This window comes from Saccostrea echinata, unplaced genomic scaffold (genome assembly GCF_033153115.1).
Source record: "Saccostrea echinata isolate AGI-Se365-2 ecotype Australia unplaced genomic scaffold, CSIRO_AGI_Sech_v1 ptg000009l, whole genome shotgun sequence".
Taxonomy (NCBI): domain Eukaryota; kingdom Metazoa; phylum Mollusca; class Bivalvia; order Ostreida; family Ostreidae; genus Saccostrea; species Saccostrea echinata.
In genome coordinates, this window is record NW_026889758.1 from 16408934 (window position 1) to 16433300 (window position 24367).

The 24367-nt window shown below is 32.6% G+C and overlaps 3 protein-coding genes across 3 annotated transcripts in view; 1 reads left to right on the forward strand and 2 right to left on the reverse strand.

Annotated features, from left to right (window-relative positions):
* On the reverse strand, positions 1-16533 carry LOC133181887 (cancer-related nucleoside-triphosphatase-like). The gene is made up of 5 exons (XM_061316538.1): positions 16467-16533; positions 16095-16269; positions 12560-12668; positions 12133-12333; positions 1-199 (listed from the first exon to the last, which is right to left on the reverse strand). The coding sequence occupies exons 1-5, from the start codon at positions 16516-16518 to the stop codon at positions 131-133; spliced, it is 606 nt and encodes a 201-aa protein (XP_061172522.1). The 5' UTR covers positions 16519-16533; the 3' UTR covers positions 1-130.
* A 268-nt stretch (positions 16534-16801) lies between these two features.
* Positions 16802-22922, forward strand: LOC133183382 (leucine-rich repeat-containing protein 57-like). The gene is made up of 5 exons (XM_061318344.1): positions 16802-16929; positions 18032-18167; positions 18249-18517; positions 18781-18966; positions 22119-22922. The coding sequence occupies exons 1-5, from the start codon at positions 16846-16848 to the stop codon at positions 22158-22160; spliced, it is 717 nt and encodes a 238-aa protein (XP_061174328.1). The 5' UTR covers positions 16802-16845; the 3' UTR covers positions 22161-22922.
* Positions 22923-23210: 288 nt separating this feature from the next.
* LOC133181881 (synaptosomal-associated protein 25-like) overlaps positions 23211-24367 on the reverse strand; it is a 50678-nt gene continuing 49521 nt past the window's right edge. The window contains exon 8 of the mRNA XM_061316525.1: positions 23211-24359. Within this exon, the coding sequence (XP_061172509.1) occupies positions 24291-24359 (69 nt within the window). The 3' untranslated portion in view covers positions 23211-24290. The remainder of the gene's footprint in view (positions 24360-24367) is intronic.

Genomic DNA, 24367 nt, shown 5'->3' on the forward strand with positions numbered 1-24367 from the left:
TAAGATTATGCAACATTTATTTAATGTTGAGAAGGTACCGGGTAATTACAAATGTTAGATTTATAACCCCCTTTTTTACAGTTGAAATTCTAATATAAACTGTTTTAGAACACATCAGATGGTATTATTCCTATCTAACAACTGAGTGTACTGTACTCAAGATTTCATCCAAAATATGGTTCCTGTTTTCCATGGTGACCTGTTAAGATGGAAGTAAATAGATTCAATGTCAACCAGAAAACACAATTGATATTAATTATATAAATGTAACTTCTTCATCCAGTAGTCAAAATATTTCATAAAAAAAACTATATTCACATTAAACTTATTTAAAATAAACATCTGAATGTTGGTGAACCTGTGAACAGTAGTTTGATGTGGCATTTTGATAAATTGCTAAAATATTGCTTTCTTTCAATATTTATTTACAAATATAACCTGTCAAATATGCTGCTATGTTGGGTCACAACACCCACTTGAGTCAATATATTTGTCAAAAAATGAAACTTTTTATTGTAGCCACCAAATATCTGATTTTATTACATTTTCAACAGTGAAATACTGTGATTTATTTATTGAATAAAAGTGATATTCTCTCACAGTGTGAAAGGATACCAAAAATGATATTCTCTCACAGTGTGAAAGGATATCAAAGTAAGTAAAAAATAATTTCTGGCCTTTCATAAGATAGAGATAGTAACTAAGCATCTTGATAGAGCTAAAACTGCAAATTTCTTCCTAAATATGTTGCTAAAATCCATGCTATGTAATGTTTTCAATCTGACACACAACTTCTAAGCTATGACGTCTCAACCGCTCAACTATGACGTCAAGCCTATGACACTGTGTTAAGAAAAGACAGAGGCAAAGGGAAAATCAAAGAAAATGTAATAAACAGAAAATTCAATGTTTTGTAGATGAATATGGAATTTATTTCACTCGTGAGACAGGATTTTTTTTTATATTTTCACTCGTGCTTCGCACTCGTGAAAATATCAAAAAATCCTGTCCCACTCGTGAAATAAATTCCATATTCATCTACAAAACATTGAATATCCTCTATATACTCATTAATATCCTGCTGTAAATAAAAAAAGAATATTATTTTAAAGAAGCCTGCACAGCTGCATTGTTTACATTTAAAATTTCTATGCTTATTCAAAAAATAAAACCAGTTAAATGAATTGAACTTCCATGAATATTCTTAGAATTCAACAGGTCGGGGAATCTACCTTATATGGATATTGTTGTAATTGCGCACAGAGGTGTTTACAGCGAACAATGGTCCAATCCAATGAATGAGCCGAAAAGCATGATGGTCTACTACATGTTTAAATTTTACTACAAACACGTGGGTCAGGCAAATTTAGGACGCGATTTCAAATGACTGCGGGAAAGTCAACTAATAATTATTTTGAATGTTTTTTTTTTTTTTTGTGAAAAACACGAAGAATAGGTTCTAATTAAGATTTTCCATGCTCACATTAAGAAAGTCAATTTTCCGTGTTAAATAGTACGTTGAAATACCGCTCACAAAGTCTTCACAAGAAAATAAGAACCCAGTTTTTATAACTTGATATTCGTATATTCGCCATGCTACTGGTGTTATTCGTTGTTACTTTGTTATTTGTTTACTAGAAATTAAAAGTTAATGCATTTATAAAAAAAACGTAAGTCTATTGCTGTACGGTATTTTAATTCTCAAGCACATTGATCATAGAACGTGTATTAAGTAGCATATATATAGAAGTTGTATACATAGTAAACAATGACAATACGTGAGTACACCTCAGAGTCGATTGTTTTGGACCAGAAAATAGTCACGTGAAATTCATATTCACTGATAGTACAGCACGGGAAAAGCTGAAAGGAAATTGTCAACTAACGGACTTGTACAATGGAGTGTATGAAACCCATATTTTAACGTTGTAAAACATTATTATGTAAATGTGAGCATGGAATTGGTAGATAATGTTGTACATATTGTATTAAGAGTGTAAAATGCTTGGAAAAATGCATCCTGTCTTTCCGAGAGCGATTTGAAAAATTAGCCTTTTCGAAACGCACATGTAGTATTTTTGTAGTAACCCATAATGCAACTCATTTAGCTGATTGGTCGGTTTGTCAGTCACGTTGGTGCCTCATTTAGTATGTAACTTTATTCTGACGTCACAGAAAATAGTTTCCTCGACCTGTTCAATGACGATATTTTTTTTTACATCACGTCAAACATGTTTTTGTAAACAGGGCACAAGCTCTGAGTAGTATAGAGTGATGCAAAATAAGCAACTTTGAGGCGTGAGGCGCAAAATGAACCCGACGTGAACCCGGAAGTATAAACGTAATCCGGGAAACAACTCGATCATGTATTGATCAAGCTTCTTGAATGAGAGATTATAATTAGAAAACATAATTATATTATCTGTATTATAAGCGTATATTTGATTTAAAAGAGTGAAAATGAAGAAACGAGTTAATTTTAGCAAACAAATTTCTATTATAAATATTCTTTATGAAGTTTGCGGGGGGAGAAAATGCAGAATGAAGTAGATGGATAGACGTCGCTTCAATTGACGAATTGAAAATGCATCAAATATTTTTGAATCGGTGTTGATGAAACAATTTCAGAAAATATCTCTTGAATTTGTTAGTTGTATTCGTGTTAGTTCAATGACAACATACAATCATAAGATCGAAAGCCATACTTTTACAGTCATGATTAATCAATGAAAACACAAAACTATTAAGATCGGAAACTACGTTTCCGACTACACGAGTGGTGATACATTTATTTTCATTTGTATCTTGAGCTCAACATTACATTGTTTATATTTATATCTGTACAAATAACCATCAAAAGAAGGATACAACAGATTAAACATTGTATTATTGATATGTCCGTCATTGTACGATTAATTGATGGAAGAACCACTGTCCAGGAAATCTGTACAGGTGATATGCTAAGTGTTGTTCACTGCCTAATTAACGGCAATGGTTTGGATAAAAAAATATATATCTAATGAAACAAATGAGTGATGTGAGTTTTTCATTACTTATGCTAAGTCTTTTGAATTACAATCCAATAAAAGTACATGTAGACCGAGATTACACATATACATTGGTTTAAATTACTTTTTTTTGCACACATATTCGTGAATGGGAGGAGGGACTTCTTATAGCATTCTATCTAAATGTGTATATCATCCAATGTTTATAACGTAGAATTACGCACTAAGGTTTTATTTAGACACAGTCCGGTTTGAAGGGTGACCGACGTAAATGCTCGACAGCCAGATAATGATACTAATTATGATAAGTAAAATAAAACAATGTCAGTTTTAAATAATGTCATTATTTGCTATTAATTGATAAATAAAAGATAGAATAATTTATTTGTAATCTTCAGTTCTAATCTCCCTAAAATGTACTGTGTATAACTACCCCCATCAAACCTACCAGACAGACAAATATACACATGACATAACACCCAGACGCATGCAGCTGGCCCTTTTAAAATAAGAGGTTTTAGGTCCTCATTATTAACTATATTTACATGACCAGTAATGAATCTATATGTAAAACAACGATACATGTATAAGTCCCTACACTGACAAACAGTTCTACACTCTGGCATACACACCTTTGCTCACGGTCATTATAAAATCAGACCATTTGATAATCATGAGTAAGACCATGAACCATGAATTGTGAAAATTGGTTATATAACAAGACATATCTAATTTGTCATATAAATTTATTGACTATGTATATTTTTTAGTGTGATGCATGTATTTTACACAATATGTAAATACATCTTCATCATAACATGTCAATTTGATAATAAAGAATTAGATTTAAACAGACTTTGTTTTATTGTTACACAATGTAAAAATCACTTGTACGTGAATTATTCATCCCTTTCCCCGTCGTCAGATTCTTCCTCGGAATGATCCTGGTAAAAGCTGTCATCAACCTCCAACAACTGATCAAACTCATGTCTATATTTATTAAGAGTACGGGAAACCGCTCTTTCCAGATTTATATCCTTTTTCTCCATAAGGGTTGAAACATCTTTCTTGATGTCGCGATGGAGTTTGCTTCGATTCAATTGCGCCAAAATTAAAAGAATTCTTTTGTATTTCTTAAAAAGTAAGTTTCTGTCTTTGGGTAACATCATTTCGCTTACTTCCTCTCGAGCTTCCGTTTTGGAGAGTTTTGAATTTTCCTCCATAAGCTTATAAAAATTTTTTTCGAACTGAGATTGATTTACCTCCCATACTTCATTGACTAGAGTAGCGAATCCTTTGTCATCATCTTCGTCACTGACGTCAGACATGGTGTCGTTTTCATCCGTATTTTCTTCCATTGGGCAACCATTTTTGATATGACGCTGTAAATCGTATGAGCTGGCATACATGGTTCCGCATTCGGCGCACGATGGGTATTTCTCGTCAAAATGCATATTTCTCGAATTAAGTTGCGAAGGCCAAGGATAGGTTTTAAGATTATCAGCAGCTCCCATTGGTTTTCTTTGATAATACAACATATCTTTTTCATGATAATCCTGCATTGGTTTCTGAAAAGGCATCTCTATGGAACGCCATAGCTGCCTGAAGGTCATTTTCATATTATATGAGGTGGAATAACCTTTATGTGAAGTGGTGAAGTCATTATATATAGTGGTAAAATCATTATATTCAATGAAAACTTTATTATATGCAGTGGTTTTATCATTATATACAGTGATAAAATCATTATATTCATTGAAAACTTTATTATATGCAGTGGTTTTATCATTATATACAGTGATAAAATCATTATTTTCATTGATAACTTTATTATATGCAGTGGTTTTATCATTATATTCAGTGGCAATGTCATTATATGTAGTGGTTAAATAATGTAATGAAGTGATAATATCGATACATTATGTTGTAAAATCATTATATGCAGTGGTTCTTCAATTTTATACATTACTGATATCTTTCTGTGATGTGATGAATTCAATATATACAGTACAAACATAATTTGTGTGATAAAGCAATCATTACATTGTATGAAACCCGCTGCATGTGGAGTGCCAAGTTAATTTCATTCAGTGCGACACCTTTACATGAAGTGAAAAATCTATTATGTGCAGTACTAACATCATTATATTATATAGTAAAATTATTATATATATTCCTTAAATCATGCTTTGCAGTAGTAACATCTTTATATGAGGTGGTTAATTAATTATATGATGTTGTTAATTTGTTATATGACGTGCTCAAATCTTTATATGCATTAGACGTTTCATGTTATGCAGTGGTAACTTCTTTATCATCATCTAAACTGGTCCTTTTATTTAAAAAAAATGCGCGGAGTTCCAGTTTAAAGAGTGTTTGAAAATAGGAAACCCGGGCCGTGGCAAATTAAAAGCCGGGACTATTCGAGATTTTTCTAATTTCTGATTCTATTATACAGCTTTCTGATTTTATCATCTGTGCTGAAATTTTAAGACTCATTTTTATAGGTTAATGTGTATTCGCTGTAAAAATTGCATTTAATTTTAAAATACTTAGTAATTTAGATTTTCTTGGTGATTGTTGATTTCCAAGTTCAGTGGTGGATCCAGGAATCTTGAAAAGGGGGGCCCGACAAGTTTTTGGTCGAGGTAGGTAGCCCACAGCCAAACCAAAAAACAATTGATTTATTAAATCTTATGTATATTTTGGACACAAGAGGGGGGGGGGGGGCGGCGGGCCCCATAGGCCCTCTCTGAATCCGCCCGTGAGGTTGGTAAATCGAGTAGGCAATCAAGTAGACATTTTACGTGTTTTGTTTGTTTGTTTATTGTTTTTTGTTTGTTTGTTTGTTTTGGTTTTTTTTTGGCCATATTTGACAGAAAGCTAATAAACTTTTAAATTATTCTGATGTTAAAAATTATTCATTCTTTGAAAGGCATTTTTTGAGTGAAATGACACGTTTAAGAAAAACCGGTTCTCATAGGCGTCGGAACCGGGGGGGGGGGGGGGGCTATTGCCCCCCCTCTTTTTTTTTTTTTTTTTACAAAGGTAGACATAATATAGGCATTGAAAATTCGGACGTAGGTCTAGCCTCCCCCCTCCCCACTTTCTACAGGCACGATTCATTGTAGTGAAAGAAGGGTAATTGGTAGTGTTTAAAAGAATTTGGTACTGAAAGATGTTCGACCAACCCCCCAACCCACCCACCCACATCCCCGAGATAGGATTTTCGGGTTTGGAGAAAGAACAATTTTCCTTTTTTTTTTTTGCTTGTCAATTTTTTTTCAGGTTTGATTTTTTTTTTCTATTTCAATTAGCCACCCTACTATCAATTTCCTTCCGACGCCAATGGTTCATTAAAATCGGATTTGATCTCCCGGAAGTCAAACATAAAAAATCCGAAATACTTATTCATTATCTACATGCCATTTGATAAAATATAAATTAATTAAAGAATTATCACATATACATGTAATTATAGGACTATTAATGCAAAGCCTTGTGTCAAACTTTAATCACGCGTAAGTTGCTTGGTTTAAGGATATCCGATCCTCAGCCTTGAAGGATAACTCTTAATTTTATCATTTTATTCAAAAAGGCTAAAATGATTTTAAATTGGTTGTTTGTTTGCTGTTTAACGTCCCTCTCGAGAATTTTTCACTCATATGGAGACGCCACAATTTGCCAGTGGAGAGCTGCAAATTCTGTCCTATACTCGACACTTACGGCCATTGAGCAGTGAGGGATTTTTTTCGTGCCAACACCTACTGTGGAACGGGACCTCGGTTTATGGCTTTATGCGGTCTCTTACGAAGGACCGGTCTCAACGTCCCACTGTCGGATTCGAACCCGTGACGTAAGGATTGACTCCTTATTCCGCGTCTCTTAGAGCAGACACTCTAATCACCGTGCCACGCTGGCGACGGCAAAAAATGAAACTTGTAAATGAAATGTTTTCATGCAGCAATTTTTATTTTAAGCATTTCAATGTGATTTAAGGTTTTCTGAAGTCTTAGAAACAGTCTTATAAATAGTTGATATTAGTAATTTAACACCCCCCCCCCGAAAAAAGTATTAAACAAATCACATGTACATATTTAACGTAATCCAGTTTCCTTCCATCTACTAACATATAGATACATGTACCAGTGCACATTTGCATATTATGAAATTAGAAATGATTTATGGTGTTTTGCACCAGGTTCTTCCCGGATGATCGGATCTGGTTTAATAATCGTTTTTTTAATGAAAATGTGTATTTTGAATAAAAATAGCATTTTCAAATAAAGAAATAACTATCAAAAAGAAAAAAAATTTTTTAAGTTAAAATACAGTGTTTAACATCGGAATAATTTTTAAGTTTATTAGATTTTTATCAAATATGCCAAAAAAAAAAAAAAAAAAAAAAAAAAAAAAACACACACACACACATAAAATATCGCCAACCCAGTCTACCCATTTTACCAACATGGAAATCAACAATCGCCAAAAAAAAATAATCTAAAATACTAAGTACTTATAGCACAATGGATAAAATATTAAATCAGAAAATTGAAACTGCCTACCAATTTTACTTGAAACCAAAAATCGTAAATAAAATCTAAAATACCAAGTATAATTTTTACAGCGAAAACACATTAGCCTAAAAAAAGAGTCTAAAAATTTTAAATCAGAAATTTGAAAAATCTCGAATAGTCCCGGCTTTTATTTTGCCACGGCCCGGGTTTCCTATTTTCAAACACTCTTTAAACTGGAACTCCGCGTATTTCTAAAAATGTTTTTGCAAGAGGACCAGTTTAGATGATGATAAAGAAGTTACCACTGCATAACATGAAACGACTAATGCAGAAAAAGAATTGACCACATCATATAACAAATTAACAACATCATATAATTAATTAACCCCCTCATATAAAGATGTTACCACTGCAAAGTATGATTTTTAGGAATATATATAATAATTTTACTATATAATATAATGATGTTAGTACTGCACATAATAGATTTTTCACTTCATGTAAAGGTGTCGCACTGAATGAAATTAACTTGGCACTCCACATGCAGCGGGTTTCATACAATGTAATGATTGCTTTATCATACAAATTATGTTTGTACTGTATATATTGAATTCATCACATCACAGAAAGATATCAGTAATGTATATAATGGAAAAACCACTGCATATAATGATTTTACAGCATAATGTAACGGTACTATCACTTCATTACATTATTTAACCACTACATATAATGACATTGCCACTGAATATAATGATAAAACCACTGCATACAATAAAGTTATCAATGAATATAATGATTTTATCACTGTATATAATGATTTTATCACTGTATATAAAGATAAAACCACTGCATATAATAAAGTTTTCATTGAATATAATGATTTTACCACTATATATAATGACTTAACCACTTCACATAAAGGTTATACCACCTCATATAAAATGAAAATGACCTTCAGGCAGCTATGGCGTTCCATACATCTCCTCGCTTTGATCGTCGGTGTGAAGAGTTTGATAGTACGACGGATAACCTGGAAACGTCTTCTGTGTTTGATGTTCTGCTTTCAAATGATATCCAAAGTAGTCTCGCGCTCTTATATATGGTTCAAATATGTCCGTCTTGAATCGCTTTGATTCCGGGGTCATTTGCTTTAAATCTAACACTAATGCTCCGTATGGAATTGATACAGCTTTTTCATAAACGTCTAGAAGCTTCTTAGAATTTCCTGGGTACATCTGCCGTGCTAGGATTCCGATCTGTTGTCTATCTCTGGGATTTTTAAACAGAACTATGTACTGACTGTTTAAACTCATGGTTCGATTTTCTTTCCCTTTGTTGAACAAATTCTGCATGATACAGATCACACTTAGGTTGCGATGGTGTGCACCTTCTGTAAACAGCTCACAGATCTCCTTGTCCTGGGTTGCATCCTTCATCATGTCGTCAATGATCAAAAGAGTTCTTTCCCGGGGGTTGATAACTGTATCTGAATTAATTTCTTCTGTAATCATTTTTCTATTTTCCTGATATTATCACAATAGGAAAATAGAAAAAAAATGCTAAAAGAGTTAAAAAGACGCATGTCCAGACGCCAGACGAAAGTGTTGATCAAATGGCAGGGATATAAAAAAAATTAATTCCTGGGTTAAGGAGTATGAATTACAGGATATATAAGAGGATAAAGTGAAGATTCATTCATTTTGTCCAAGACAACCATGCGGTCAATATCATGCTCTGTCTGCCAGCGTAAATTTTCTAGGTACGATAACATGAGGAGGCATGAACGTATTGCTCATGGAAAAAGCCAACCATATCCTCAGACCACTCATGCATATCCTCATCGTCAGGAGGTGATTACCCCTCCTCCTCCTCCTCAGGACTCTCCTCCTCTTCCCTCTCCTCCCCCTCCTCCTCAAGATTTGCCTCTTCCAACAAAGTCATCAGAAGTTTCTTTTAATCAAAGTACTGAAAGGACTGATACGAGTTGATGGTTGTCCAAGCTTAGCTAATGGGCATTGCTTTAGTGATGAAAAATGAAATGTCTATTTAGAAACAGAAATTTAAATTTCCATTTGATTTCTGATGTCAATTTCATGACATGATGCAATATATTTTAAAATCCAATTAACAGATAATACTTTATGAAATTATAAGAAAACGATATTTCTTTCTTTTTACAGTATAATTATACAAGTTATACATTTATTGAGCATTGCTACCTTATTTTAAGAAATGAAATGACCTTGCACAACTATGATAAAATATATTAAAACCACAATTTTTGACATTCCTTATAGTGTATGCAGCAAATATGTTTTTGATAAGTGTCGTTTTTCTCTTATCATTTTTTTTCTCGAGTAATGCTTTATTTTCACATGCAGTTATCAAATAAAATTCTGTTAACTAATAAATGTAAAGTCAAAAAAGTTATTGTACATTTTTACGACCCTCCCCCTTACACACACATGCGCGCGCCTCACCCAGAATAACAACAACATAAAATATTTCTCTTAACCCAAAATCAACCTCTGATCGACTTTAAATCTACTAAAGACCCAAAATAAATTTTCATGAAAATGTACTTGCCTTTGACTCAATTAGTTAATCGTCGAATTTCTGTACAGATGAACAGATGAACTTTGCTGATTGGCAGTTATAAATATTTTTGGGGGAAAATAATGATATTTTTGTTGTTTATTGTATTCATTGTTTATTGGAGACTATAGGCATTTTATACGCATTGTCTCAGTCCACCCAGCTTCAATGGGTACCAGCCAACACTGGGAGTTACTATGGAATCAATAGATTTTGTGGTGACTCAATATTCGTGGAATTCATGGGTACCTCTCATCCACAAATTTACATCCTCCACAAATTAATAAATTAGGGTTTCAAAGTCATACACGAAATTATGTCCCCACAAATCTATAAAATTTACACAATCCACGAAAATTGGCGCTCATGAATTTTAATGATTCCACAGTAACCTGCGATGGACTAGTGTCCCATCCAGGGGGAGTCAATTCTCTAATCTGCTTAGCACCACAGAAAATTTTTATATGCCCCAACCTTATGGCTTGGAGAAGGATTTAACCTTTATTAACATCTTTGTACAAGTAGTTGTTCATAATCTCATACTGTTAATGTACATAGGTAAATTAATGTACACAAAATTTAGTACAGTCCTCCTCGGCTGATTAGTACAACGACAAGTACTGATTAAATCAAGTATTAGCCTTTACCAGTACATAAAAGGCGCTAAAATATGATTATTGCTAAAATAAGTACATTTACTGTTACAGTATTATTGTCACTGTTCATTTAGGTGTATTTCCAGAATCTTGATTTGCTCTAGCATCATTAGGGCTGTCACGGTTCCAAAATTTTTTGGGTCGGGTCGGTTCTGTAAATTTTCGGTTTGGTTTCGGGTTTTTCGGGTCGGGTATTTTAAACCTTAATTTCATGAATTTAGCTTGAAAAATCTTTATTTGTTACATTAAATTTACATTGGAAACAAGTCTTAACCATGTGAGTCTAGACATCAGTGACTTGGCCTACTATTAGCCACAACCTGACCATTCCTGCTCGTTTTGATAATTATCTAATACTTCCTTGACAAGTGTTTTGTCATGGAATGAAGTAGATTTCAGTTGTGATGTTTATTTATCACTGTTATTGTCATCATTCCTTTGATTTCGACACCATTTTTTGTATTGAACAGACTCTAATATATAAACCAGACCCGAACCGAAATCAGGAAAAATGGAACCGGAACCGAACCAAACAATTTGGACCGCAGTTCTTGGTTATTTCGGGTACTCCTGACATCCCTAAGCATCATATTTTGATATAATTTAATTTTGTTTGTATTCTACCCTCTGATTGGTTAATATCCAAAAAGGAACACAAATTATTTCTGTATAACCTGGTTTGGTATGGGGACACACACCCCTGACAACCAGTTGAATCATCTGTTTCCATACAATCCTCTCATTTCCAGTCCTCGAGATTCATGTAAAATTCCAGATTTAATAAATATACCTTTAACTTCAAACAATAATTCAATCTTACCACATGTAAACAAACAACAAGGCTGCTAGGCCTATGTATCAGTTTTTACCTCCCCTCGCTTCTCATCACTTCTGTTACTACGTTTGTAATACTGAGCGGCAAATTTGAACTAATAAAAAGCAATGAAATTTTACACCCATAGTTATTTAATGATTTTAAAATTAAATTATAAGGAATGACTCTAATTTTTGGCCAAATTAATCGAGTATAACCTGGTTTGGGTCAGTTTACGCTGTTTTATAATCCGCTTCGTGGATTATAAAGCATAAACTGACCCAAACCAGGTTATACTCGAATAATTTGGCCAAGAATTAGAGTCATTCCTAAATTAATATCCATTACAGTCAATGTGATGAATGTTGATGCCACTCATTTGAGCACTGTGGTTCATAGGAATCATCGGATCCTGTCTATCTTCCTATATAGGAGACAGACATATTTGTAATGATCATTAAGCTGGGTCCTCAAAAGAAATCTTTAGCATGAACAAGGGAGACAAATTCTTACTAAGAACACTTAATACAAATCCTTACTGTGAAGAGTTGTGTCTGATTGTGGTTCCTGATTTCTTCCACAAAAGGAATTGGTCTGCCTTTAGGTATTGGTATTGTGGCTATGATGAAAGAGCTGGGATTCTTTAGAAGTTCCCTCACCATGGTCACAAATGTTTGACTAAAGAGTTCCATTTTACCAATCTCATCAATGATAAAAATTTGAGAATGTCCAGTATCTGCCTGATAATTTAAGAATATACATTTTCACTATTGGCTATACACTGTATCAATATTTTTTATTTTAACTTTGTTTTCTTTTTTTATGTGAACATTTGTTGTCTGGTTCATTAAGATAAATGTTACCTGTAAACAGTAAACATTGTTCAGGTAATGATTTTTTGGAAAAGGCTAAATCTCTTTCTGCAATGAAGCCAAGGTACAATCATAAACTTCAGCATATCATTACCTGCAGATTTTTTGGTATCCTCAAGGCCGGGAGAGCAAGGTTTTCAAATGAAGTGACTTTCACTTCATATTTACCGACAAAATGGCTCCTTTTATGTGAAACACTGCCACTGTTAATGATGATATTGCTTTAAATACTATAATATGCAAATATTAGATTAATTACCAATTCATACATATTGATAACAAGAATCAATTCAAAAACAATGAATAAAGAAATTTACTTAGAAAAAATGCACAAAAGAAAATATATATATCTCGAGGTATTACCACAAATTGGTAAAATATTGGAAATTCCAAATAAAAATCATTCAATCAAATATACATGTATGTTAGGCTGAAAGCAATTAAAAAAAACAGCTTTATATTGATAATAAATACCTCAGAATGAATAAAGATATATAAAATTCATCATAATTTACATTGCATAAGATTGTGCAAGAAAATGGCAAACAACACTTTATGATAGATCAAACTATGTACCGGTACTGTCAATATTGCTACTATCAATTACTGTATGTGTACTTAATTAAAAAAGCGGGCTTCATATTTTAGCGGCTTTCTTGCAGACACCGATGTGCCAATTCATGAATACCGCTAAGAAATCTTTTATAAATACAATACACGACAGGGCCATATATAGCACTAATTCATGATTTTGCCAACAACTCCATACCCGGTGATTGCGCTAAATTTTTAATACCCCAATTTATGTACACATGCAGTATATACCAGTAAATTGAAAAAGGTAACCGGCTTTTCCAGAGGTTCAAAATGCCTCAAGCCCAATGTCCGATGTTTGGCAAATTCGGTTTCGGACTCAGCATTTAAAATTGCCAAAAGTCAGAGGACTTGGCATTATTATAATTAATGAGTTTATAAACCTCAGAAACATCGATTAAAAAATCTCATATTGTATTAACATCTCTTGAATATTTCATAAAAGTATAATTTGGGGAAATTTTTATTCCAATAGTTTGAGTGTTCTCAAAATTACAATTCGTCTTTTTTTATTTTCTGTTATGAAATGACCCACATTTACTCAATTTCACAAGCTTCCATCAGAGTACGAGTTATCGCCCGTGTTTATTTTGCCACATAGCCAATACACGGAACGAATTCTATCGTTAAACCGGGTCCGTAGGACAATATCATTTTAACGATAGAACGTTCTATCTAGTGTTGGGTTGTCAGGAGTTTAGTTTGGTTTAAAAGTCCAACGAACTGCATGTAACACATGAGTAAGAATTAAGCCTCTTTATGACAGCAATGTTACCTCTGAGTGATAAAAATAATAAGTTGAAAAAGAAAATAGGCTGTAATTTTTAGATCCATTTGTGTGCTGATGTTATGGTATATTTTATGTATGGAGAAAAAAATATAAAGATATGCAGTTACAGTTTGTTTTTATGCATTCATATCAAATAAGTTGTACTTATTTATCTCAAAATAATGCTATCAATGTGGACTTGAACATTTCTTTCTCGGGACTTGCCTAAAATTCAACCTTCAAGTCCAGAACTTGAGCATCAAAAAAAAAAAAAAAAAAAAAAAAAATTTGAACCCCTGTTGTTAATTATTTAAATTTTTCACATATAACTTAAGCTATTATGGTAAATTATGCAAAACTACACAAGTAACTATGAAGAAAAATATTAATGTTACAGTATTAGATTTATTAATTTATTTAATAAATCTATAATGGATTTCATATGTTTAAATTGTAAATATAAATGCATTATTAAATCTTTAAAGGTCACCCATGTAGAACAGGCAGTACCTGTACTTAATTATTATTGCCTTGGGTTATGAAGGTTCTGGTCTTTGGTCTTTGGTTTGAAGTATTCACTGTTTTCATTGGTTTGGACTTTGTAAGGTTGTGTTTTATTGGTTCAGTATTTTTCCCTCCAAAAAGTTGTTGTTTGTTATGGTCATTCTTTGTCCAGTATTTGTCCAGAGAGGGTTGTATTTACAAAGTTTTATAATTACGACTTCTGACATTGACAGAGACAATACTTTTCTCTATTAAGGTAAGATAACATTTATATACTAATTTTAATATGATTTCTAATATTTGAATTAACTGTAAAATCTGTAATTTTGCCAAAATTAATTCCAAAGCACTAGCACAGTCAGAATCTGATTTGAGAGACAGTAATTAAGGAGTAACTGTTTTATTGAAAGTATTTTTTATTTTATATATATCTACTATATATTTACGATGATAGGTTTACTTATGTAAGCTATGATAATTTGTAGTTTTATGATCTGGACATATGTGTACAGTGAGCCATATTGTGACTACAATTAATGGGAGAGGCTCAGTCTTATAGATTGGTATGATATTTATGATATTACAGGGATAGACATTAACTTTCAGATTTACTTGCCCTTCGGGCAAGTGATCTCAAACTTTGACTTGTCCGAATGCAAAACTTTGTTGCCCAAAATAAGGAAAGAACTTCTGAATCAGAAGAATTTTTTTATCACTGTAAATGTTATGACAAGAAAAAATGTGACCAAATACACTACTGTCAATTTGGCAAGGTGAGGTAAATTTCGATGCTGCATTTGTACATAAATGTATTATACCACTGTCCTTGTAAATATAACCTGTTAACACACACTGCCATATAGCAATAACCCTCCGTCTAATAAAATTCATATTTTTAAAAATTATTTTCGGTAGGATTCTTTTGTGAATCATGATTTGCTGAGATAACTGTGAAACAACGCTGAAGGAAGATAGTTGCTACATCGATCTTTACTTTGTTCAGGATACATCGTGTTACATGTACTGTACTTATATTCTGTGAGTGAATAAATAATCTAATTTCCAAATAAGTTAACATTTTAGATGTTAGACGAACAGCACATTTACCAGGGAAAAAAACGCAATAACGAACCTGATTTTCAAATGAAAGGTATAATCCAGAAATTGCGACAAGGAATTCCGAATGCAAAAACAATGTCAGTCAGTCAGTACCTGGCAGGAATCAAGTCTTCAATTTATTGTTTTTTTATATAAATTAATGTGAACTAAATAAATATGTACATTTCTATGAGAAAAAAATCACTTGCCCGATCAGACAGGTACGTCGTAAGATTCACTTGCCCGAACTGAGAATTTACTTGTCACGGGCAATCGGACAACCGTTAATGTCGATCCCTGTACTAATGTTTTTATATTTTTCAAAGCGTAATATTAAAAGGGGGCACTGATTGTATGTAAATCATGTACAGAGTTACCTATCTTTATGCAGCGTATCTGTTAACCGCAGATTGTAATTACTATATTGATACGGATATATCAGAATATTTTATGCTATGTGTTTATTATTTGTTATTATGATTTTTCAGGGCATTATTCCAAATATTCCTTCATTGTTCCATTATTCCAACTATCTTATGTGTTCATCTGTGTATGTAATAAATGGAGATGTCAGTAGAACCCTGAAACGGACTTATTTATATTTCCATGCTCCAGATTTATAATAAGACACCGTAACATTAATAATTATGAGAATGAAAGAAACCTTTCAGTGTCTTGTATTCTCGCCAGTGGTCCTCTGTTACCATCCAAGGTAACCACATCAAATCCTAACCGCTGTCCATCTGATCGCAGCTCCTCTGTGTAGAACCCACTCGCCTTCAGTCCAGAATCACTAAGAGCACTGTGGATTTTCTTTATAAGAGTTGTTTTTCCTATTCCTAAAAGTGGTATGGTATGTAAAAATATCATGCATGAATGCAATGGTTTGTTTTGTTAATCAGTTAATAATTATGCTCTACATACTCCCAATAAAGCAAAGTCTCTGCAACAGAGCGAATCGAACGAAATAATGTTTAGTTTTAACATTATACTTGTGCACCAATTCTTCAATAATGATAACTTAAGATCTTTTAACCTGGTCTTCCTGTTAAAATAACATTTTTGATTCTACTAGCAGACGTTGCCATTTTTCAAGAGTTAAAATGAAAGTAGCGCCTATTAAAATAACTGGAAACGTAGCAAGGGGAATCCGGATACAAATAATACTAAAAATTTACCAGAATTATGTTTATAAAACTCTTTAAATTTTATAGACGTATCTTTGTTGTATAATTTGATATCAAGTATAGATCTAAATGTATATTTTATATTTACATGCACAAATACAAGGCACTTTTTCATTTAACGGAAATATTATAGTTGTTTCGATTTCAAATTTAATTTATTACATTTACTTCCGTGTTAATTTCAGGTTGTTTTCTCTGCATTTATAATGTAACTTAAGTTTATTAAGAATGGGAAATTCGAACATAACACAGCATATTGAGACCGCACAGAAAACAGGTGCCTTTCAGCTATGTAAAGCTGGATTGAAAGAGGTATAGTAAACGAAGTTAAAGACTTCAACTCAATCAACTGAAACTACGTACCACCCTGTTAATCATATTAGCTATCTGTTTCAGATCTTCATAACCATGATAACCTGCTTCTATGAGTGATGAATTTAAAGAAGATAAAGATATGAAATCTGTTTAGGTTTAAAGTACAGACATTAGACTTAATAGCCAATTTTTTTTTAAGTTATAGCACACCGGACGTTAGCTGCAAAACCTTAACTAGCATTATGATTTTACATTTTAGTCTTCGACGATAATGCTACAGATCCCGTAAGGCAAAGAAAGTGCAATTTATGGTGCAAGATCTTCTGCGCTTGGTTGGAGATGTATTTGTCCACTTCACAGCATTGGTCAATCAACTACCTTTCATTCCTTAATTCTAGACATATTCTATAACCAACCTGTATATTTTATTTTATTTACCTCCTAACCCTTTATAGTCGTATCTACAGACCAATAAATTCACTTGTTTTGAATTTTCTGTCTTCAGACAGCCATGTTGACTTACTGACGATATCTCACTAAAGATGTCTGTAGCTACAACTATAAAGGGTAAATAAAATATACAGGTTGGTTATAGAATATGTCTAGAATTGAGGAATGAAAGGTAGTTGATTGACCAATGCTGGAAAGTGGAGAAATACATCTCCAACCATGCACAGGAAATCTTGCACTGTAAATTGCACTTTATTTGCATAACGGGATCTGTAGTGTTATGTTCAAAGACTAAAATGTAAAACCATAATGCAACAGTTCTGAAGATAACTGGATGTTAAACATTATTTTAGATTTTTATAAGGTTTTTAATTAGAAATGTATATGGTATCAGTAAATGTATTCTCTTTGGAGAAGTGGACACTTAAAGCCTTTGTGGATTAAAGTTATAACATGCTACATCTCAAAGTGGAATATTATACTTTTCCATATTTTTTAAACTTAAATGCAGATTGAAATATTTTCTTGTGAAATTAGAACTTTTGAGTACCTCTTCAGTCTATATGAAAAAAAATTGGAACAGTGCGAAGATTCTCTCTTGGAAAATCATGACTATTTCAATAAAAGTACTTTCTATATTTGTTTTTAGTTTCCAAAGGATCTGCAAAAGCTCACAAAGAATCTGAGGACCCTAGATTTATCTGATAACAAGCTTCCTGAGTTACCTCCCTCTATAGGCTCCTTTTCACTCCTGAAGAATCTTGTGCTGTCCAGGAACAAACTAGGTACAATAGAAATCTATCAGGCTTGTTCTTGAATTATAAATAAGTTTTCATTCATTATAAAGTTATTTTTTATTTTTTCAGAAGTTTTAGCAGAAGAAATAGGGCATTTGAAGAAATTAGAAAGCTTATCATTGGATGGTAATAGTCTAACGAGACTTCCAGAGTCTTTGTCACAGTTGTCAAACTTACGAACTCTGAATGTTTCAGAGAATAAAATCACATGCTTTCCAGAGTCGCTCAATACCCTTAAAAATCTTGATGCTGTTAATTTGTCAAGGAATAGAATAACAGAAATTCCTGAATCCGTCAGCACATGCCAAGCTATTGAGCTCAACTTAAATCAAAACCAGGTAAAAATATTGATCTGGAATAGGTTTTTACTCAGTACTGATAAATTATGTTTTGTGTGTAAATTCCATGGCAGTCATTCTTCAACAATGTCTGTATGATGTAATTTTTTCAAGTTGATGATCATACTTAATTTCTGTATTAATTGCTTTAAAAACCATACAACATATGTAGCATGAATTCAGGTTGCATGTTGCTGAAAGCATTCAGTAAACGTTTCAGAACTGTAATACATGGTAGTGTAATGTGTGATTGTTTTTGTCAGATTTCTCGTCTGTCGGAGAGTATTTCCCAGTGTCCAAGGTTAAAGGTCTTGCGATTAGAGGAGAACTGTTTAGATATTTCTGCATTTACACCTAAAATCCTGAAGGAATCAAAGATAGCTCTCTTTGCTGTTGAGGGGAATGTGTTTGACATGAAATCTTTTCACAACTTGGAAGGCTATGAAGAGGTAATATTGTGAAAATTGCTTCATAATAAGAAATTTCATCAAATGTATTGCATTTTAATGGAAAATTTATTCAGTATTATAATGAAAGTTTAATTTCTCTATACAATTTGTAGACTTTTAAAAGCACAATCTGAGAAAGTTCTTATAACATAGAATGAATAATTAGGAGTTTACAAAGAGGCCCATGGGCCATAATGCTCACTTGAGTCACTATGATCATGCTCTTCATCCTCAGATTTTTCCACCTATATATTCCTATGTAAAACTGTGACCTTCTATTCTGGCCCAACCCCACCCCTGGAGGTCATGATTTGAATTTACACTACCTTGAGATGCTTCTATATAAATATGACTAATCATAGCTTTGCTGTTCTTGAGAGAAAGATCTTTTGCTATCCATTCTAATGTAAAACTTTGATTGCCCATTGTGGCCCAGTCTACCCGCAAGGGTCATATTTTGAACAAAGTTGAATCTACACTACCTTAACGTAGGTCACGTGTTTGCTGACGTCGTTAAAACTGGGTACGCAATTTATATGATTTGGGCGTCTTTCTTGTGCACATTTGATTATGACGTCACAATGAAAAAGAAATCTGCGATGATATTCTTCAGTATATCATTATTCAGCTATAACTTTTTTTGGAATTGGTAGTTTAGTGTTATATTGTTTAAGCAACAACTTATCACAAATAATGAAGGCTTTTTACGATTTGTGTAGTCGATACAATACTTAGATAAAACTTTTGTTTGAATTGGTAATTTTGTGAAGAAGGCTTATTACGATTCGAATGATCGACACTGAAAATATTAAAAAAAAGTTTAATTATTTGTTATCAATTGCATCTTTTTGGGCCTTTCCTGCAAGCTTGGAAAGACAAGTGGTTGTTTTTGGCTTGTCGGAAAGGCCCGAGAAATTGCGATTGATTTGTTTTCACTTGGTTTCGCGAAACGATATGGGCACAAGGTTCAAATGACCTTCTTTCCTTTGATCGTATTTGAATTATCAGTTTGTTTTATTAAGAAAGAAGCCATTATTTAAAAGAAAAAAATGTAAACACACCTGTTACATCAAACGATTAAACTTTATTTTTAAACAGGATATTTTTTAAAATATATAGATGTACAAGTTTATCATAAATTGAATAAGTACTGCTAAGGTACGATGAAACATTAAGACAATTTTTAGCGACACTGACCTCCTGTTAGGGGACAACTATTTGATTCTGAGGGAGAGGGTGTGAGTGTGGCAAATTTTACCGAGTCAGATTGTTTATTTTCATGTCGGTGAAGGACAGATTATTTATTTCCAAAAAAAAAAGGACAGACTATTTATTTCTTCTTCACTGAAAAAGTCTGGAAAAAAAAAAACAAAGTTGAAAACTCCCATACAGGGGGGGGGGGGGGGGGGTGCTAGAACTGGTTTTGGACAGATTATTTATTTTCTTGCCCAGTCGAGGACAGATTATTTTTTTTTCAACATTTTCGAGGACAGATTATTTCCAAAATCTTAAAAAACTGGCTGTTGATTACATCAGATAAAAATAGTTTTTAAATCCTCGTCCCACTTACCCCTCTGAAAATGTGGTATGTAAAAATAAAAATTTTGTTTAAATATATACTGAAAATAAATTGTATTTAGCCGGGACGATATTAGGCAGAAATTCGTAGATTTGAGCACCTTGCTGAATGGTCTAAATAAAAACATGTTATATACTTGAATTACTTGAATTAAAGGATACCGTTTTCCGCCAGCACGCTTGAAAAGAAAAATACACAGCCAAATGTAAGGATACGTCTAATCTATGAAAAAAAGCAAAACAAAACAAACAGAAAAGAAACGGAAAGAAAACAACACATGAAGAAAGTAAATTGGAAGAAAGTAAAGGATTCATTGTTTTACGTCCCTTGCGAGAATTTTCACTACTATAAGACATACAAAAAACCTAATCTGAAGAGAAACATGTCTAATAATCATTTCATTGTTATTGAATTATTATGATACGATTCACGGGTCACTTGAAAGCAGATAGACGTGAATTTCTTTTTTATAAAAATTATTTTAGCTTATTTTTCTGCACTGAATACCGGATGGATATTCACGACGTCAAGCATGACGTCGCCATATTTTATGACGTCGTTCTTAAAAAATGTAACATTTTGCGATATAAAAGCAATTATCCACATTTAAATTACGCGAAAACTAACCCGAAGACATTAATTTTTTCACATTGATTTATTTCAAATCAATTCTTTGTTAAAGTACCAAAGGGAAAACAATTTCGTCTGCACCTTATAAAAGTTATTGATATTTTTTTAAACAAAATCTTGCCTCAAAACAAGCCGAAAACGACGTTTTTCTTATATAATTCAATAGAATAACATCGAAAATGTAACGACAACAATGGCATGTTTGGGATTTAATTACACAAAAACGATGCAGACGAATTTTTTAAAATTTTCAGAGAATATAAAACGAAGGTAGAGGATTCATATAACTATTTTTCATGGTATGTTTTCGGACACTTTTAAATGACCTGCAAACCCGCGACCTACGTTAAGATGCTTGCATATTAACATAACCAATCATGCCTGTATTCTTGAGAAAAGGTTTTTGAAGATTGTTTCCTCTATATTTTTGTATGTAAAACATTTATTATATATTGTGGCCCCACTTGACCCCAAGGGGTCATAATTTGCGAAACTTGAATCTACACTACTTGAGGCTGCTTCCATATTAATATGACCAATCATGGCTTTGTTGTCCTTGAGAAGAAGACATTGATTGCCCAGTGTGCCCCCCCCCCCCCCCCCCCCCCCCCAGTTTATCCAAGTTTCATCTTTTCTGGCCCAGTAGTTTTGAAAGATGCCATTAAATTTTCACTAATTCTTAATTATCTCCTTTTGGAAAAAGGTGTGGCCCTCCATCTGATCAAATCCCCTTTACCCAAGAATACTCTGTGCCAAGTTTAGTTGTAAGTGGGCCAGCAATTCTTGAGAATAGTAGAAATGTGAAAAGTTTACAGACAGACAACCACACAAACATCTGACAAAATGTGAACAGACCAGTTCATGAGCTTTCAGCTCAGGTGAGCTAAAAAGGTATTTCAGTGATAGAGTCAAGATTCTAATTCTGGTTTTTTTTTTTTTTCAGTATATGGATAGGTACACAGAAACAAAGAAAAAGTTTAACTGAGAATATTACCCGATAAATACTTTAGTTCTCCTTGAACAATTGAACAATTTTGAATCTATTTATGCTGCTTAAGTATGTATTACTTAAGAAATGAACCAGATTCACATGACAGGTAACATATTAGAAGCAAGCCATTCTGCAACTTAAACATTTTTGAAGAGTTATCTGCCCTTTATGAAAATTTTTCAAAATATTGGCAGTAAATGATTCATTTTATTCCATATTTATATAGACAGTTTATGCATATTTTCACAAAGAGATCAGTATGAAATTAAAATTATTTTTTACAATATCTTAATAAAACACATTCTTATCATAGACTTTAATGTAAATTTCAAGGTGCAATTATATGGACAATAATCAAAATTTTGTGAATTCCTGTAGTTGAGAATTCTTTATTTGAAAACCCCTTTAAAATAATACCATGATTAAAAAAATCTCACCGTTCATTCACTTAACTGACAAATTGTGTCCCTTGATTAGAGTTTAATTAGATGTTGAAAGATATATATACATGTATGTATACTATGATTTTTATCTTCAGTTATTTGTTTTTAAATTTTACCATTTGTATGTAATATGACAAATAATATTGTATACCGTGAACCCACTCACATATTGATAAAAATATTCTGGCAAAATGACTAGAAATGATTAATAAATATGTTACGTGGTTTAATTATATAAACAGAACAAACATTACTAGTGGGTATTTTTCCTTCTGTTGTTTTTAAAAATGAGAAATAAAGTGTAAAAAAACTTGTTGACTTTGTGCTAAATAATTTACACAGTTGCAAAACCGTTGTAGGCAGTTAAATTTAGTTTTACGTGCAACAGAAAAGGAGAAAATGCAAGGCGAGGACCCCTGCATCTCTTAGTCAGGTGCTCTACCTACTCCTCGGGCCCATATCCACGGCCCAAACCATTACATTTGTAAGAAATTCTTTGTGAGAAAAGGTAATGAATTTAGCTCTCCCATTGTCAATGTTTAAACTAAAAGTTAAAGGTGCAATCAAACTTTGAAATATAACTGAATCATCACAAGAAAGGTTTGCTTCATGAGATGTTTATTAATATAATATAACATGAGTATAGCACAAAGATAAAACCAGTTCCTTATAACAGTGACTGAAAGCAGTTTCTGTTTCATAAACAACTATGAAACACAAATCTTCATCTACATTCTTATAAAATTTGAGTGAAATGAAATTACATTTCTTTAGTTCACAAACTATTAAAGTTTTAATCTTTTTTTAAGGCTACAGAACTGTAATAATTTTATATTCAAAAACATATTTGTATGCACAACTGTGACCTTTCAGGTTGATTTTTTTTTAATATTAAAAATTGATTTCAAGCATGAAATTTTTATTTCAAACACTTGTGCCTATCACATGATGTCATGAACTGCAGTGCTGTTTTTGAGCTTAAGTGAAACAGTAATGATAGTATAACAACAGTAATATCTACCTAGCTGCTAGGTGTTCTAGAAAAGGATGGAGAGAAAATTGAACATCAATGATACACAAACTTAGATCATGTGTGCATGAGATGAAAATACACAATATGAAACAACTACTGGTAATCAGAATCTTATTGAATATACATGTATGATTCTATATATATATACAAAATGTAAATTAATATTGGAATTAGCATATTGCACAATATATGCCCAGTGTTAAAATTTTGCAGCTTGGACACAGAAAAGTTATGCATGCAACAACAATGTAAATTTGAAGATAATTCTTTTTTTTTAATTATTAATCTGTCAGAGATTAGAATTATACTGATGATTGAACAAAGGGAGAAGTCCAGCTTTCTATAACTTTATGGAAAACAAGGATAAACTTAAAGGAAACAACCAAGTTATTAAAGATATGTTCAATAGATTTAGAAGGGGGATATCCTCTCATTTAAAGTTAATAATACCCCAGTTTTTATGTTAAAAAAACAAAATGGTTTAAAAATCTTGAGAGCTTCCATTTGAGCACAAAATCAATTTACAAGTGCGTAATTTGTCTTCATGAGTTGTCTCCCCCTGGCAGACCACCCTTCTGAATGGTTTTGTAAACTTTTTGATTTGGCATCTTGGAGAGGAGAATTTCGAAACATGAAGACCAGGAGTTATCATTGGTTACGAAGAATTTTGTTCGCCCTTTTGTTGGCAGCATCAACACGATCATTCAAACATCCACCCTGTGGTG